The sequence below is a fragment of the Gadus morhua genome, chromosome 17, assembly GCF_902167405.1.
Source record: "Gadus morhua chromosome 17, gadMor3.0, whole genome shotgun sequence".
NCBI classification, from domain to species: Eukaryota; Metazoa; Chordata; class Actinopteri; order Gadiformes; family Gadidae; genus Gadus; species Gadus morhua.
In genome coordinates this window covers 17,509,448-17,524,479 of record NC_044064.1, presented here as the reverse complement: position 1 = coordinate 17,524,479, position 15,032 = coordinate 17,509,448, and the positions used below count along the sequence as shown (strand labels likewise).

Genomic DNA, 15,032 nt, shown 5'->3' with positions numbered 1-15,032 from the left:
ATCAATACTTTGTTTTTGCCAGATCTTGCATGATAAACACTGTGGCAGATTCAAAGACAAAAATGTAATCCCATAATCACAAATAATTGCTAAACAATAGACCATTGACATTATTATACCCCTCTACTTTCGGAATGGAGATGGTCAGTACGATGTTACAATGTACAAGTCCTTGCCAGCACAGGAACTTTAAAAGCCAAAGGAGACGTTAACAAGATGTAGAAACAAATGTAAGCCTTTATTGGAGCAAGGCATTAAATACACAAAACCCTATTTTTTTAATTTGGTGTTTAATTGTAAAAAAAAAAAAAGATCTAGTCTGGTCCAACAACACTGGTCCAACAATCACTGCCTTTCCTTCTCACATCACGATAACGGAGGTCTCCGTCTATTTTCTTTAACTGCGCTCTAATGCATATATTATAAGCAGTTGTGAAGGAATAAGAATAATTTTAAGTAAAGATCAGCAATGGTGCATTATGGGAATTATAGGAGAAACTATCAATCGCAATGTTTCCAATACTGGTGTATCAAGGTAGCATTGTGGTTTAAAACAGTCACTTGCGGATACCTGTATGAATCAGAGTATGCACTTGCTTTCCCATTGAGTTTTTACATATAAAAAAAATCTTTATAAAGTTCTTGTAACTCATACAAAGCTTTGTATTAAATATAAACAAGCTCTTTTAATGATATGCAGAGAGAAGTGCATTTGAAGCAGAGGAAGAAAAAAAAAAGAAGCAAGGCTGAGGAAAAAATAAAAGAACATGTTCCAAATTAGTTAAGGGTACCATGATGGTGAGTCGCTGGACGTACCAGAGAATCCACAACCATAAATAATATGTTCCAGCATCATGGTGTTTCCATTCAAGTTGTCCTGACCCTCTCTCCAAACCTCCTCATCATCCTCATCCTCACTCCCAACTCCCTGTGACAGAACACACTTTATCCCTAATTTTTTCAGAAACCAAAACATTCACAATACATATTTTTTAATATGGTATAGGTTCACTTTCCTTTTAATAATCTGGATTGGCCCCTTTCTATTTATTTATTTTCATCCAGAACAGAACAAGCAATGAAAACAAAATAATAATACAAAATGCGCAAACACACCACCCTCCCTGACCTATCAAGCCTGTCTGTCACACCATGACCCAACCCGCCCAATCCAATCCCCTTCCTTAGCCGCCATAGCTCCGCAAACAGCCACGCCCACAGTCCCACCCTCTCCACCCAGCCCAAGGATCGCTAAGTCTCTCGAGGAGCACAGTTAGGACATGACTCCGAACACAGGGTTGTGGCGACAGATACTTGGCCCGATCTCCTCGTAGTCCTTCTTGGTGTGGCAGACCTGGTAGAACTCGGGCTAAAGGGAGAGAGAGGGAGGGAGAGAGAGAGGCATAGAGAAGGAGAGCATAGGATGAGTGGCTAGGCTTCTCACCTCAAACTTTCCTGCAGAACACACATGTTTTTCGGTTTGTGACACCGTGACAGTCTGGGCTGGTATTGGGTTAGAAACACGGACAACATTGACAAGCACATATGGGACATCCATACTTTCAATTTCACAAATGGACAAATCCTTGATGATTTCACAAATGGTCACGGAACAGAACACATCTGTCCTCCCTCATTTCGGTCCTGGCCTAAATGCTTGACGATACATGTCTTGTGTGCACAGTTGTAGATGTCAGATGAACTGCTTGTTTCTTCTGATCAATGTTGTAGTGTCGTAGAAAATAAATGATGCCGTGGCAATGAAAATAATTCAAAGCTGAAGGTACACGCTGACGCTTCCAGACAATAGACCCTTCCTACAGAGGCTTATCGTAGCACCAACACAGCTGTCGCCCATAGAACTAACTACGGCTGAACTTTTATGTATCTGTGCAAGGGTAGTAGACTAAAGGCTTGGACATTGTTCACCAGTATATGGAACGTACACAGTGCAGAAGAACATTCTTCTCAATCTGTGTGTCATTACCCAAATGTCTATGCATATTTGGGAACTGAAGGTAGAACCGTAGAGTGTTTCCCTATAATGTACAGACCTGGCAGAGACGCCAACGAGCACCACATCCACACCCAAAACAATAAATAAAAATTAATAATAATAAGAGAAGGTTCTTTTTAACTTATTTAATAGAGTGCCATTGCTAACGGAGTCCCTTTAACGGCTTTAGAGAGAAATGGCTCTGGTCAGACTATGTAGGTAAGATAGCGAAACATGGCCTCTGGAAAGAGAAAAGGCTGAGACGGACCACCAAATATCTCAACACTGTTCTCCAAAACATACATTAACAAACAATAAAGTCTATACTATAGACTTATACTAACTATTTAAGGACACGCACAAACTATTTACATCAGCTGGGGTGCGAATATGCAGAATATTCCTATAATAATCGTGCAGATTTAATACTCAACATTACATTTCACTGGAGTTGTACTTTTTAATCCCGATGTTAAATAAGTGTAGTGAATGGCTGTTGGCGGATGAGGGAGTTTATTATAACTGTGTTTTGTGTTTGGAGACGTAAGTTACCCTATTCAGTAACTAAAATAGGCTATTACGCTTGCATAGAAAGTTAACACATGATTATAGGTCTATGATCTTAGTTTACCACTACAGAAGCAGTAAGAACACCGTGTTGAGGAACGAAATAAGGCTGTTAGCTCCGCCATGTCCTACAACGTACAGTGGCCATGGTGACCGTGATAACGATACAGGATTGTGATTGGTTAAATGGCTATATTCGCTGGCGAGAGAAATCGATCTTGGTTTGAATAAAATTAATGGTTCCTTTTCGCAAAACAGAAATCCCGCAAATGAAAGCAGACGAGAGGCGTAAAAATATTGATTCTGCAGCAGTTGTGTCCGCCTGCAACATTACAGGCAGTATGCACATGAAAGGACTTTCTGAGGAGTCTGAATGATACAGCCGGACATTGATTTGGGCTTACAAGGAGGAATACAGTTTCCAACATTAAGACATCACAATCCCTACGGTACATAATAATTTGACAAACACCCGTGTTTGTCCTACGAAAAAGGGACATGTAAAACAGTTGAACAATGAGCACAGTTAAACAACTACTGCCTGTAGTCTTTTCAAAGCAAAACAATACTAGAGCGGTGAATACATGAAGCATAACTGAATTGCAGTGGGTATTATACATAAGCTAAACTAACCGTTGATGCTAACATTGATCCACCGAACCACACAGCGTATCTCTGCATATGATGAGTGATGACCTGGACATCGATTGGTTTGGGCTGTGGAACACAGAACAGGAAGAGTGAGATGAGGTAAGCTTTGGGAAATTGACCAGCTGCGACTAAGGAAACTCAAACAGAGCAGAAAATCGAAATAAACAAAGCACATGAATACAACTTGTGTTATGTAGACGTGTGTGTCTACATTTAAGTGAAAAGTCCTTCAGGAATTCTGTCAATATGAATCCATTAGAAACAAACTACTGCAATCAAATCAATAAGCCAGTCTTTACCTGCATTATACATAATAGGAAGAGCTGCAAAACTATAAGATACATAATCTTTATCTTCTTCTTAACAATATATATTGAACATAACAGTATTCATTGTAATTATTAATATGGGACAAGTGCTGGTCATGTAAACAGGATATGAGCATGCCCACTATTTGCAACATCTACTGAAAAAGGTAGGAACAACTCCACACAAACGGGGGACCTCATTGGATGGTGGGTTTGTGACGAGGTGGACGGCTGCCTCACTCCGCACTATGCTAACGTAGCCCTTACCTTCAGCCTTTGACCAGGTGGACGGCTGCCCAGGTCTGCACTATACTGACGTAGCCCTTACCTTCAGCCTGTGACCAGGTGGACGGCTGCCCAGGTCTGCACTATACTGACGTAGCCCTTACCTTCAGCTTGCCGCCGCTGAGCTCCTCGCTCATTTTGAGGCGCGCGTCCACCGTCCTCTTCAGGTCTCGCTGCATCCGCCGGCCAAAGTCCCGGAACATGGTGGAGCCCCCGGACAGGACGATGTTCTGTGACCACACAAACAGGAAGTTCAAAATCGAAGACTGCCTCTTTCAGAGCTACTCTCCTGAAACAGTGTGAAAGGAAAAAAATGAAAAACCTTTTAAAAAGGTCCCATGGCTTGAAAATCACTCTTTCACTTTATGAGGTTTTCTAACATTAAAATGAGTTCCCCTAGCCTGCCTCTAGTCCCCCAGTAGCTAGAAATGGCGTCAGGTGTAAACGAGCACTAGGTATCCTGCCCCGCCTTTGAAAAATGTAAGCTCGGACGCTCTGATTTCGAATTTGGCCCCATATGTCGTCATAAGGGGCCAAGTTACCTCCCCTTTGTCTGCCTTGCCCGCCCAGAGAATTTGGCCCGCCAATGAGACAATGAGCTACGACCGTGCGAGCGCCAAATGTGTGTGTGTGTGTGTGTGTGAGTGAGAGAGAGAGAGAGAGAGAGAGAGAGAATACCCTCACTGTAACACAAGTGATTTACACTTTTTTGTTATTTGGATAACCGTTAAGCTGTTGGTGTTATGGCACATAACACGTCGGGTTCTCTGACGTGTTATGTGTCTCTGGTAGTTCCACAACGAGACTCGTAGTGGGGGTTATCTCAGCCATGGTTGAGAAGGAATTCGGGGAAAGAAACTTTGGCTTTGACTCCCTTAAGTACATGAACCGCGATATGGAGGAGGAAGGGATTGTTGCTCAGGGCCACGTCCCCACCCTCCACCTTGACGCCTCTAAAAAAACGGCACGTTTGTGGAAAGCTCATTGTGGGACTGGCTCGTATTGGCTATAACTCTGCACCAAGGCTGAATTTCTTGAACGTCTTCAAATACTGTATTAAGTGCCCACTAAAACCTATATATAAGCATCCATAAATTAGCATGCCATGGGACCTTTAAATTGTGTAGGTATCTTTTTATTTGTAGTAACTTGTTGTCAAGTTAAATATATTTTATATTTGAATGCACAATGATATGTAGTGAGGTTCATATACATATGTTCCTACATTGCAAAGGTTTTACTATGTAGCTAGTACGTTTCTTCATTGCAAAGATATTAATTTTATTGCTGTTACTGTATTTTTTGTTTTACTTATTCTATTTACATTCTAAATTTATATACATTTTATTTCCTGTTGAAGCAATTGTGACAGGGAAGTTATCCCAGGGATTAATCAAAGAGTTGGACTCTGAAAAAATGGCCATAGAATCAAAATATTGCCCTAGATCTAAAGACACTTTGGACCTAGAGAGTGCTAGTGGGGGGGCTTTTTTTGCAGCTTTATATTTATGTTTGACTGGGAAGGTTGACTGGGAAATTAACCCAATACCCCAAGGCAGAGGGTTGTACATACAAAAACGCATCAAACCCAATACAGACAGTCTCAACAGAATTTGTATTCGTCCAACTAAAACAATCTGCTTATCTTCGGCCCATTCATTTATTCATCCAAAGATGAGGCCAAAGACGGAGGGAAACCCTTCATGACACCGAACATATGACCCTGTTGCCTTCCACTAGACACAATGTTAGACCCAGGATGAGGAGGAGGTTATAGAAGTGTTTTCTTGCCTTGTAGAGAGGGCGTCGCACGTCTATGGGGCAGTTCTGGATGACCTCGTCCACCACCTCAGAGATGGGCTGGGTGAAGTCAGGGTTCGCGAACTGGAAGATAGAGCATTCATTGGTTAACACGCAATAGAGACGGATCCCTATGGCAATTTAATCCAAGCATTACAATTATATTATAGTGAAAAAATCCCATCATCAATTAACCAGAGATGCGCGTTATCAAGTCTCTGTAGACTATAGGCCTGTATATTGTCGTCAATAATGTGTTATTTAATAACCCAATTAGGTACCATGACGGCCTGTCGAAAAGCTGTATATTTCTTCCAACTGTCCCAATATAAAAAAATTTTAATGAAGAAAGAGCATTAAGAAAGGGTCCTCATCGCCTCCTGCTGGCCAGACGGGTCCACGCACCTCAGGGTGGAAGAAGATCTCGGGCCCCAGGAAGCGCTCGTAGCCCACGTCGATGGTGAACTCCTTCTTGCTGATGGCGTTGATGCCCGTGTACTGCTTGATCCACTTAGAGCCGTCCGTGTCGTACTTGTTGAACTCTTTCACCAGGTCTGGACACACGTAGCTGTAGCGCTCCTGAGAGGAGGAAGAAAGAAAAGAGTGATTAAATCCTAATTAATGCTACTGATAGTTAGCTGTTCAGCAGACACTTTTATCAACATACATTGAATTCAAGAACAAGTTATTAGGGAGCAGGTTAATAAGATGTGTGTGTCATGTATCTTGAAAAACACGGGTGTTTGTCAGGTTAATATGTACCGTAGGGAATTTGATGTCAAAGTGTTTAAGGCTGAAGGGAAACAAATATACATGGAGGGAAGCTGTGTGGATATCGCCAGTCAAAAAAAGACCAGTCCATTTTTAAACGACCGTCGTTTTGTTTTTGGGAGTTTACAATATGCCACCAGCCGCAAATACAAACATGCTCTTAAAAAACCCTCACTCATCAATCAGACTCCCCAGTCTTATATGATTTGGTAACATCTTGAGTGCTGTTTCTAATCTCTACCGTGTTTAAAAGTGCACCCCTATATTGTGAACATTTATTCAATCTTTGAGAACAAATCATTACTCTCCATCAACCTATCTATCTATCCAACTTTCATCTTTGGACTATTTGTAGCTAGAGCGATATCTAGAAACATTCCAGTAGGGTATGGTTGTGTGTTAAATGATGGTGGGGATTGGATGTCAGTCTGGGTCACTTGAGGGCCCGTCGGCCGAGAAACGACATCAAGTGACCCCGTCCCACTGCTCCCGCAGGGGCCCTCCGTAACCGGGGCCCCAGCTACCGGGAAAGGCCAATCAGGGGGATTAGCTGATGGGAAATGTAGTTCGTATGCGTTTGTGAGCTACCTTGACAGCTTTGGCGGTCTCCAGTGACTGCTCGGGGGGGATGCCCACCTCCCGCTCCCTCAGGAGCTGCTGGGTGAAGTAGGTGATGTCACGTCCTGCGATGGGAATGTGCTTTATACAGCTGCCAATGACATAGCCCTCCGCCTAGATGGGGGGAATGAGATAGAGTAGTGAGAAATAAAGTCAAGCAAATAAGAAATGGGGGGTGGGAGACAGAGAATTTCAGGCTGTGTGCAAACCGCAGGAATGGCAACAGAAGACAGGTCCCAATGCAAGGAGTCTGGGCTGAGTGTTCAGAGTCTATATGTGTGGTGTGGAGGTGTATAGTAGCTCCCCTCAGTTTTGTGTTGTTCAGAGTCTGTACGTGTGGAGGGAGGCCTATAGCACCTCCCCGACCCCTCAGTGCTGTGTTGTTCAGTCTATACGTGTGGTGTGGAGGTCTATAGCAGCTCCCCTCAGTGTTGTTGTTCAGTCTAAATGTGTGGTGTGGAGGTCTATAGCAGCTCCCCTCAGTGTTGTGTTGCTCAGTCTATACGTGTGGTGTGGAGGTCTAGAGCAGCTCCCCTCAGTGTCGTGTTGTTCAGTCTAAACGTCTGGTGAGGAGGTCTAGAGCAGCTCCCCTCAGTGTTGTGTTGTTCAGTCTATACGTGTGGTGTGGAGGTCTAGAGCAGCTCCCCTCAGTGTTGTGTTGTTCAGTCTATACGTGTGGTGTGGAGGTCTATAGCAGCTCCCCTCAGTGTTGTGTTGTTCAGTCTATACGTGTGGTGTGGAGGTCTAGAGCAGCTCCCCTCACTGTTCTGTTGTTCAGTCTATACGTGTGGTGTGGAGGTCTATAGCAGCTCCCCTCAGTGTTGTGTTGTTCAGTCTATACGTGTGGTGTGGAGGTCTAGAGCAGCTCCCCTCAGTGTTCTGTTGTTCAGTCTATACGTGTGGTGAGGAGGTCTAGAGCAGCTCCCCTCAGTGTTGTTGTTCAGTCTAAACGTGTGGTGTGGAGGTCTAGAACAGCTCCCCTCAGTGTTGTGTTGTTCAGTCTATACGTGTGGTGTGGAGGTCTAGAGCAGCTCCCCTCAGTATTCTGTTGTTCAGTCTATACGTGTGGTGTGGAGGTCTAGAGCAGCTCCCCTCAGTGTTGTGTTGAGCCTCTGTGAGTTCAGTGGAAGGGCTCAGGCCTGCTGACTCGGCCAGACCAGGTTTCTAACTTGGTCCAGTGGGGGATTTTCCCCTTCTGTCGCTGATACCACAGGCTGTGGTAACAGTGCAGTGTTTAGCTTGGTTGAGGATAATAACAGCTTCATGTTTTTCAGTTTGGGTATCAAACGTGATTTTTCATACACAAAACATGCTGATAGACACATATACAAAACTAATCAACAAAAGAAAAGAAGAAACTACGATGAACACTTTATTTTGATATAATTATTTTTATAAATGCTTGGGTAAAAAAGCAGTGGTGCAAGTTCTTCTTAACCTAGACTCTAGCTGAATTACCAAGAGGAAATCTTAGCATTATCTCTCTCTGTCCTAAAATTCAATTGAGTGCCCTCAAAGCTCCCCACAGATATTTGTTTTACAAGTACCTGAAATGCATGACTAATGCTAACAACGTCAGGAAACCAAGCGTGCTGGTAGTATTGGTCACCACAGCAATGATGTTGACGCAACACTTAATATGGATGACATGAATCAAACTAGTTAACTCATAGTTATTAAACATAGGTAATGCTAGTTAAAAGGAGCAGTAACCGAGTTAGACACTGTTAAAGAAGAGCTTAGTGTGGCTTAAAAGTATCTGAAGATACACAGTATGTGGCCTGCACAGTATCAGAGCATTGTTTTAGCCTTGGTTCAAACATTGAAATAGCTGCTAAATAAATTGTTTCTAAAAATATAAGGCCTTAAGTAGGCTTAAAAAATAAAAAAGATAAAAGCAAAATGACGGAGTGTAAAATGACATGTAAGGTACATCCAACCACCGTAACGCCGGTGAGACCGAAAGGGGCAACCAGGAATCTGATATTGTACAGAATTATCTTTAATGGTACAAACAAGTCCTGATTGGTTGTTCTTTGGTTGTTCTGTGGTTTGAAAACATTTTGACAGCCTACTCCACAGTCATAATAAACACGTTGAATGTAGTTTTTGGGAAGAACATTGGATTAACAGATAGCAAGGAATACTTCCAACTGCTTCTTAAACACACCACTGGGATTACGTGGATAAATCACTAACTAACTAAAAACAAATAAACTCATTACTTGGATGACCTGAGTGACTTTAGTTTACTAACCACTATTTTCAGAATCGGTCTCTGAAAATAGAGGCAGATTCGGGTCTCTATAAAAGACGTTTGAAACAATGACGTTTGAAACGTCATTGTTTCAAACCCCCGAACAATGACGTAAATATTCAAACTTTTCCATGATTTTCAGGGAAAGGGACTGGACGGAGTGACTAGTTAACATTGGCTAACTCACCACTGGGAGGACTTGGGTGACTAGTTAACATTGGCTAACTCACCACTTGGAGGAATTGGGTGACCAGTTAACATTGGCTAACTCACGACAGGGAGGACGTGGGTTACTAGTTAACATTGGCTAACTCACGATTGGGAGGACGAGGCTGACTAGTTAACATTGGCTAACTCACTACTGGGAGGAAGAGGGTGACTAGTAAACCACTCTAGTTATCAAGTCCAAGACAAATTACCCAAAAGAACAAATAGAGTAAGCTTAAACTTGATCTCACCACTAGAAAACACTGGTTAACTCACCACTGGGATGAGGTGGGGGAATGTAGTTAACTAAGCACTAGTTCACACTGGTTAACTCACCACTGGGTGACGTGGGGGAATATAGTTAACTAAGCACTAGCTCACACTGGTTAACTCACCACTGGGTGACATGGGAGAATGTAGTTAACAAAGCAGTAGTTAACACTGGTTAACTCACCACTGGGATGATGAGGGGGAAGGTAGTTAACTAAGTAATAGTTAACACAGGTTACCTCACCACTGGGATGACATAGCACTAGTCAACACTGGTTAACTCACCACTGGGATAACGTGGGTGACTCCGTCCCCACTGTCAATGACGGTGCCGGTGAGGGTCCTCTCTCCCACCTGCCTGGAGGTCCAGGAGGCGGCTAGGGCAAGCACAGCCTGGGGGGGGGAGAATCTGACTTTATATGTGATGACTTTACACAGAGGTGTCACTCTATTCTTACAATTTAGTATCAAACATAGATTGAGATGAAGAGGTTACGTGACAAGCACCACGTTTCTACAGCTCTAGCTGTATAAAAAGGCGATTGCTACACGCCTCCTTTTGTATCCTATTATATAAGATTAGACAGAACAGGATATGATGAGCATGTGGTATAAGCTCCAGCATGAGTATTTAGACCGCAACTTGAAGATAAAAATGTACTTTATTAATGTCAGTTGGGCAGTCATTGATTAAAGTACATTTATCACAAACACAGCCTCTACTGTGCTGATGTGTAAACACAGACCTGCACGGCGATGTAGAGGCCGGGCACGTTGAAGGACTCAAACATGATCTCAGCCGTGTACTCTCGGTTCTCCGGTGTGTTCAGCGGAGGTTCAGTCTGTAGACAACATTTTAAGAAACAAATACGCACATTCAACAATATTTTCAGACTAGTCTTTAAACAATATTTTACAGCTTACATGTTATAATTAAAATAAAAGGGGCCAAAACTTGAATGGTTTCCTTAACAATACATTATGAAATAATTCTTCCAATTCCTACTGTCTATTCCTCAGGATTAGATGACCAATGGTACTGCCCCCGTTCCATTTGACCAATAGTACTGCCCCCGTTCCATTAGCCATCCTTCTTGAGAAGTGTCAGTGTGTCCTAGTTCCATGCTTGCACCATTACTCCAAGATGCTTATACTGCTTGGAGCAGTGTTCGGTCAAACACTAACCCCGCACTGCAAACCCAAGGTTTAAATGTTTTGTCAACGTGTAGCCTAGCTTCTGGCTCTCCAGAAGACTGACCAGCAGGAAGTAGTGGTCCTCTGGCTCCGCCCTGAGGTATTTGAAGATGACCTGCTCCATGAAGCGCTCCATCAGGTCCCAGTCCTCGACAATACCGTGACGGATGGGCCACTGTGGTAGGGAAGGCAGAGGAGCTTTAGCCAATCAGAGTGCTCACATTGAAACATCCATCAGTTTAAGCTGCCATCATCTTCTTTATGTCAATAATACTTTGCACCAACACTATACCTGAGTGAATAAATCAGCCCCATAAACCATAATAATGGCAATCAGCTTGCATACTTCCTTTCACACTGAATGTAGATCTACAGACTAGAATGCAGTCATGATTTTGGAACCTATTACCAATCACCTATACTAATTTCTCAACATAACAACCACTATTTGTGCTTTGTTTAGTCTAAAACTGTATCATTTTTTCCTTAAATAAGAAGCTTTCCCTTAGGGTGAGGAGGTGTCACACAATATGGTCTAATCAATAAATTGCTGAATCAGTTCTTAGTGATCGTTATTTTATTGAAGAGCTAACATGCACGGTGAGGAGGACGACTGTGATAAACACACTTCTACAAATAGATCATCCCTGCCCATTATCTGTATTTAATCTTTCTTTATCGGGCTAGCTATGCATTTCTTTAAGATACCTTGGTGGAGTATGTGGGCTTGTCTATGGCCTCGTCTCCAATGAAGAAGTCCAAGTCGTCCACACCCTTCATCATCCTCCGCTGTGCCTGGTCGCCCACTTTGGCCGACTCTTTGATGGCAATACCTGAATAAAGAGAGAGAGAAACAAAGCGGAAAAGGACCTTATGAGCAGATTTCTTCTAAATAGGCACCTAGCATTCCAACTCCCCACTTTAATTACTCACAAGCAAAACACCACACTCCCCTGACCAAATCATGCGTGTTCCTACCCAAACAGTCTGTGGATCCATCCTTAAAATGGACACTGGTTATGTTCCTTTAGCAAAGTAAGGATTGTATACGCTAGCTATGCTATGTTAAAGGCCTATGGTCAATGGGAATCATGTGAACAATGTCTGCCTTTGATAAATGGAACTGATACAAAGCATAGCACCTTGGTTATCTGGGGTTGATTAAACAGAGAGCTGAGATAGCATGAGCTAAGGATGATAAACTCACATGAAGGAACAATGAACTGGGGCTCTGTGTTTCCTGCATAACCCAGCTTAGTGTACCTGCAGGGAGAACAGAGATAATACGTTACAATGATATCAGGAAGGAGCGTGTGGGAGTAAGGCATGTTAGGGTTCAACACGATAGTTTATGGACATTGGTGAACCAATCCAATACCCTAACCAATACAGTACACAAAACACATTATCAGGGGATGAAATGTAGGCTACATGTATACAGCCAGATGGAAATACAAGATTAAGATACCGAACTAAATAATTTGTAGCACATTAATAGTGCATTACCATCCTGCAATACATAATACTCTAATAGAGCAGATTTAAGCAAGAATATATTTTCCTGCTGAATTGCCTTCAATGATATTGATGACATCAATACCATCAGTGTCTTTGAGGGCAGGTTGAGGGCCAAGGGCAGCATCCCCACTGTGTTCTAATGGAGGACCATCAAAAGACTATTCATGATACACCAGCAAATAGGAGACGCTGTTAGCATTTCCCCATAGCATGGACCACTTCTGCGTTTCCTAATCAACCTAAAAATAGACCCTGACCTCATCACTGTCCACTTTTAGTATTACGCATTAGTGATGTTGAGTTCTAGTTAGTTTAAAAAGACCTAACGCAGGATCAATCATGTGCATGATATTCATTAGGACCAAAGAAAAAAGGTTTAAAGGCAAAGGACTGTGTCCCGACCCTATGTATTAGGTTTCGGCTTTTCTGTTAGATCAGAATGATGCTACAAGGGGGGTCTTGCATTAGGCAAAGCCAAACAGACAAAACGTGTGCATACCTTAGTAGCATCAGACACCAGATGTAGCCTCTCACTGCTATATTCCATGTTGTGACCAGCACATGCTAGCCCGATGTTGGAGAGACACGATAGGCCAGCTTCCTGTCGCCATTAGACTGATAAGTCAGCTATAATAAGATATTTCCTAGTCACAACAGAAGCTCCTTTCTATTTAGAGCTAGAGAAATGTTGGGGGGGCTAAAATGACATTGTCATTTGATTTTTATGTTGAAGATATTACTTTGGAATGCTATTAGCAGGATCAACTGATACTCAAATTGTATTGCTGTGCATATTAGCATCCTATATTGGCCGAGAGCATTTTTTGGGATAGAGTGACAAAGATAATAACTTTACCAACGTTTTAAAGATATTATAAAACGGATCTGTGTGTTTTGTAACACTTGTCAACATTTAGGTAGTAATTCGACTTTTGGTTAGTGCAGAAGGCCACTTCCTCTCACTACACAGTACTTCTTCATAGGAACCATCCTGTATTAAGGCAATAATGCCCTTGTGTTGTATGCAAGTGAGCAAGAGAGAGAGAGAGACCAAAACAGTACTGCTTCATTCCACAGAGATGTCCCATCATGCTTATGGACACAAGTCTCAACAAGTCTAACCCACCAATACCCCCAAACACCTTGACTTCAGGGTATGGAATGCAAGAAGTTTTGGGTCTATATGCAAGCAATGCAAAACCTTTCTACCCTGCAAATATACCAATAACATGAAATGACTACCATGATTATGTATCTTTAGTCGAAAGAGAAACGGTTGAAATAGGCTACATCCATCAATCTTTCAAGGTTTTGTAGACCATTTATTTTAAGCTAATCTAGGCTACCTTAAATAGTTTGAATCGATAAACATTGCAGATCACCAAACTATTTTGATTAAATTGCCACATAAATGAGAAAGGAATGCACGACTAGTATGCATTGACCAGATTGAGAATAAAAAGGAAGAGGACACGTCGGAATGCCGTTAGTACGGCATGTTGAATAACCAGGTCAGTGCTGTCAATGGCATCTCTATGATGGTTACCAGCCTGGGCAAATATCCATAATCGATCAATTAGAGAAGTGATATCAGAAAGCCTCCAGTGATGCCGATATAAGACCATATATGGACTAAAGAGCCTAAATGAGGAAGTGTGGGCCGTGGAGGAAGTGGATCTGCGCATGCCCGGAATAACAGGGTTATGCCAGATTTATGAATTTTAAAGCCTAAAATCATATTTCTCAGGCGCCATTGTACATTAAACGTGTAAAATATGGCGAGAAAATGGCGTGTTACTCGTATTGGATGTAATACCGTCAATCCGAATGAATGAAACCGGTTGCAAATGCCTTGATCGCAATAAAGCCAGATTGGGTCTGTCGGAGAAAGGTCCAATTGTACATCCTCCATGCAATTATCCCTACTGGGGGAAAATACTGTGATATTATGGAGGCAAAAGGCCATCCACACAGTTGAATAGATCCACGGCTGTATGTAAAAACACACACCCAGTTATCGGTGACAGTGAGAGCCTTAGTAAAGCCACACGGTGACAGACACACACCCGGTTCTGTTCCTTATTAAACCCTAAACATTAAACCCTATCTGGAGCGTCTTACCCTGTGCCGCAGTCCACCACGCACGCCGGTAGCCGTCCTGCCATGTCTCGGCTGTGATAACTACAGAGGGTGAATGTTTCTGATGGATAACAGTCTGTGTGTCTGGATCTTGCAAAGCGTCCACAGGCGGAACCCTGAACCCACAGCCTCTACTTCCGCACTCCGCAGCAGGGAGAGGCAAGATGGCTGACAGGGCAATCGGCAGTCATACAGATAGGCCTACATAATGTAACTAAATCCTATTCAACCGCCTACAGATACATAATGAAACAATATAACTACATCCTATCCAACAGTCATACAGATATATGATTAAATAATATAACTATAGTTATATTATTTAATCATGGATTTGTATGGCTGTTGGATAGAATGTATACATCCTATCCAACTGTCATACAGATAGATTATTAATAATATAAGTATATCCTATCCAACAGTCATACTAATACATTATGAAATAATAAAA

At 42.4% G+C, this 15,032-nt stretch overlaps 1 protein-coding gene across 1 annotated transcript; it reads right to left on the bottom strand.

Moving 5' to 3' along the window:
• Positions 1-219: 219 nt before the first annotated feature.
• Positions 220-14,749, bottom strand: LOC115529846 (actin-related protein 3). The gene is made up of 12 exons (XM_030338934.1): positions 14,564-14,749; positions 12,132-12,187; positions 11,633-11,757; positions 10,989-11,099; positions 10,477-10,572; positions 10,016-10,123; positions 6,967-7,110; positions 6,013-6,186; positions 5,599-5,691; positions 3,912-4,037; positions 3,197-3,280; positions 220-1,369 (listed from the first exon to the last, which is right to left on the bottom strand). The coding sequence occupies exons 1-12, from the start codon at positions 14,605-14,607 to the stop codon at positions 1,274-1,276; spliced, it is 1,257 nt and encodes a 418-aa protein (XP_030194794.1). The 5' UTR covers positions 14,608-14,749; the 3' UTR covers positions 220-1,273.
• Positions 14,750-15,032: the final 283 nt, after the last annotated feature.

Excerpts from the sequence above, each read along its gene's own strand:
- LOC115529846 (XM_030338934.1), bottom strand. The coding sequence starts at position 14,607 with ATGGCAGGACGGCTACCGGCGTGCGTGGTGGACTGCGGCACAGG. Across the intron at positions 10,573-10,988 it reads AGGACCACTACTTCCTGCTG|ACTGAACCTCCGCTGAACAC; the intron begins GTCAGTCTTCTG and ends TGTTGTCTACAG. Across the intron at positions 10,124-10,476 it reads GCCTCTACATCGCCGTGCAG|GCTGTGCTTGCCCTAGCCGC; the intron begins GTCTGTGTTTAC and ends TCCCCCCCCCAG.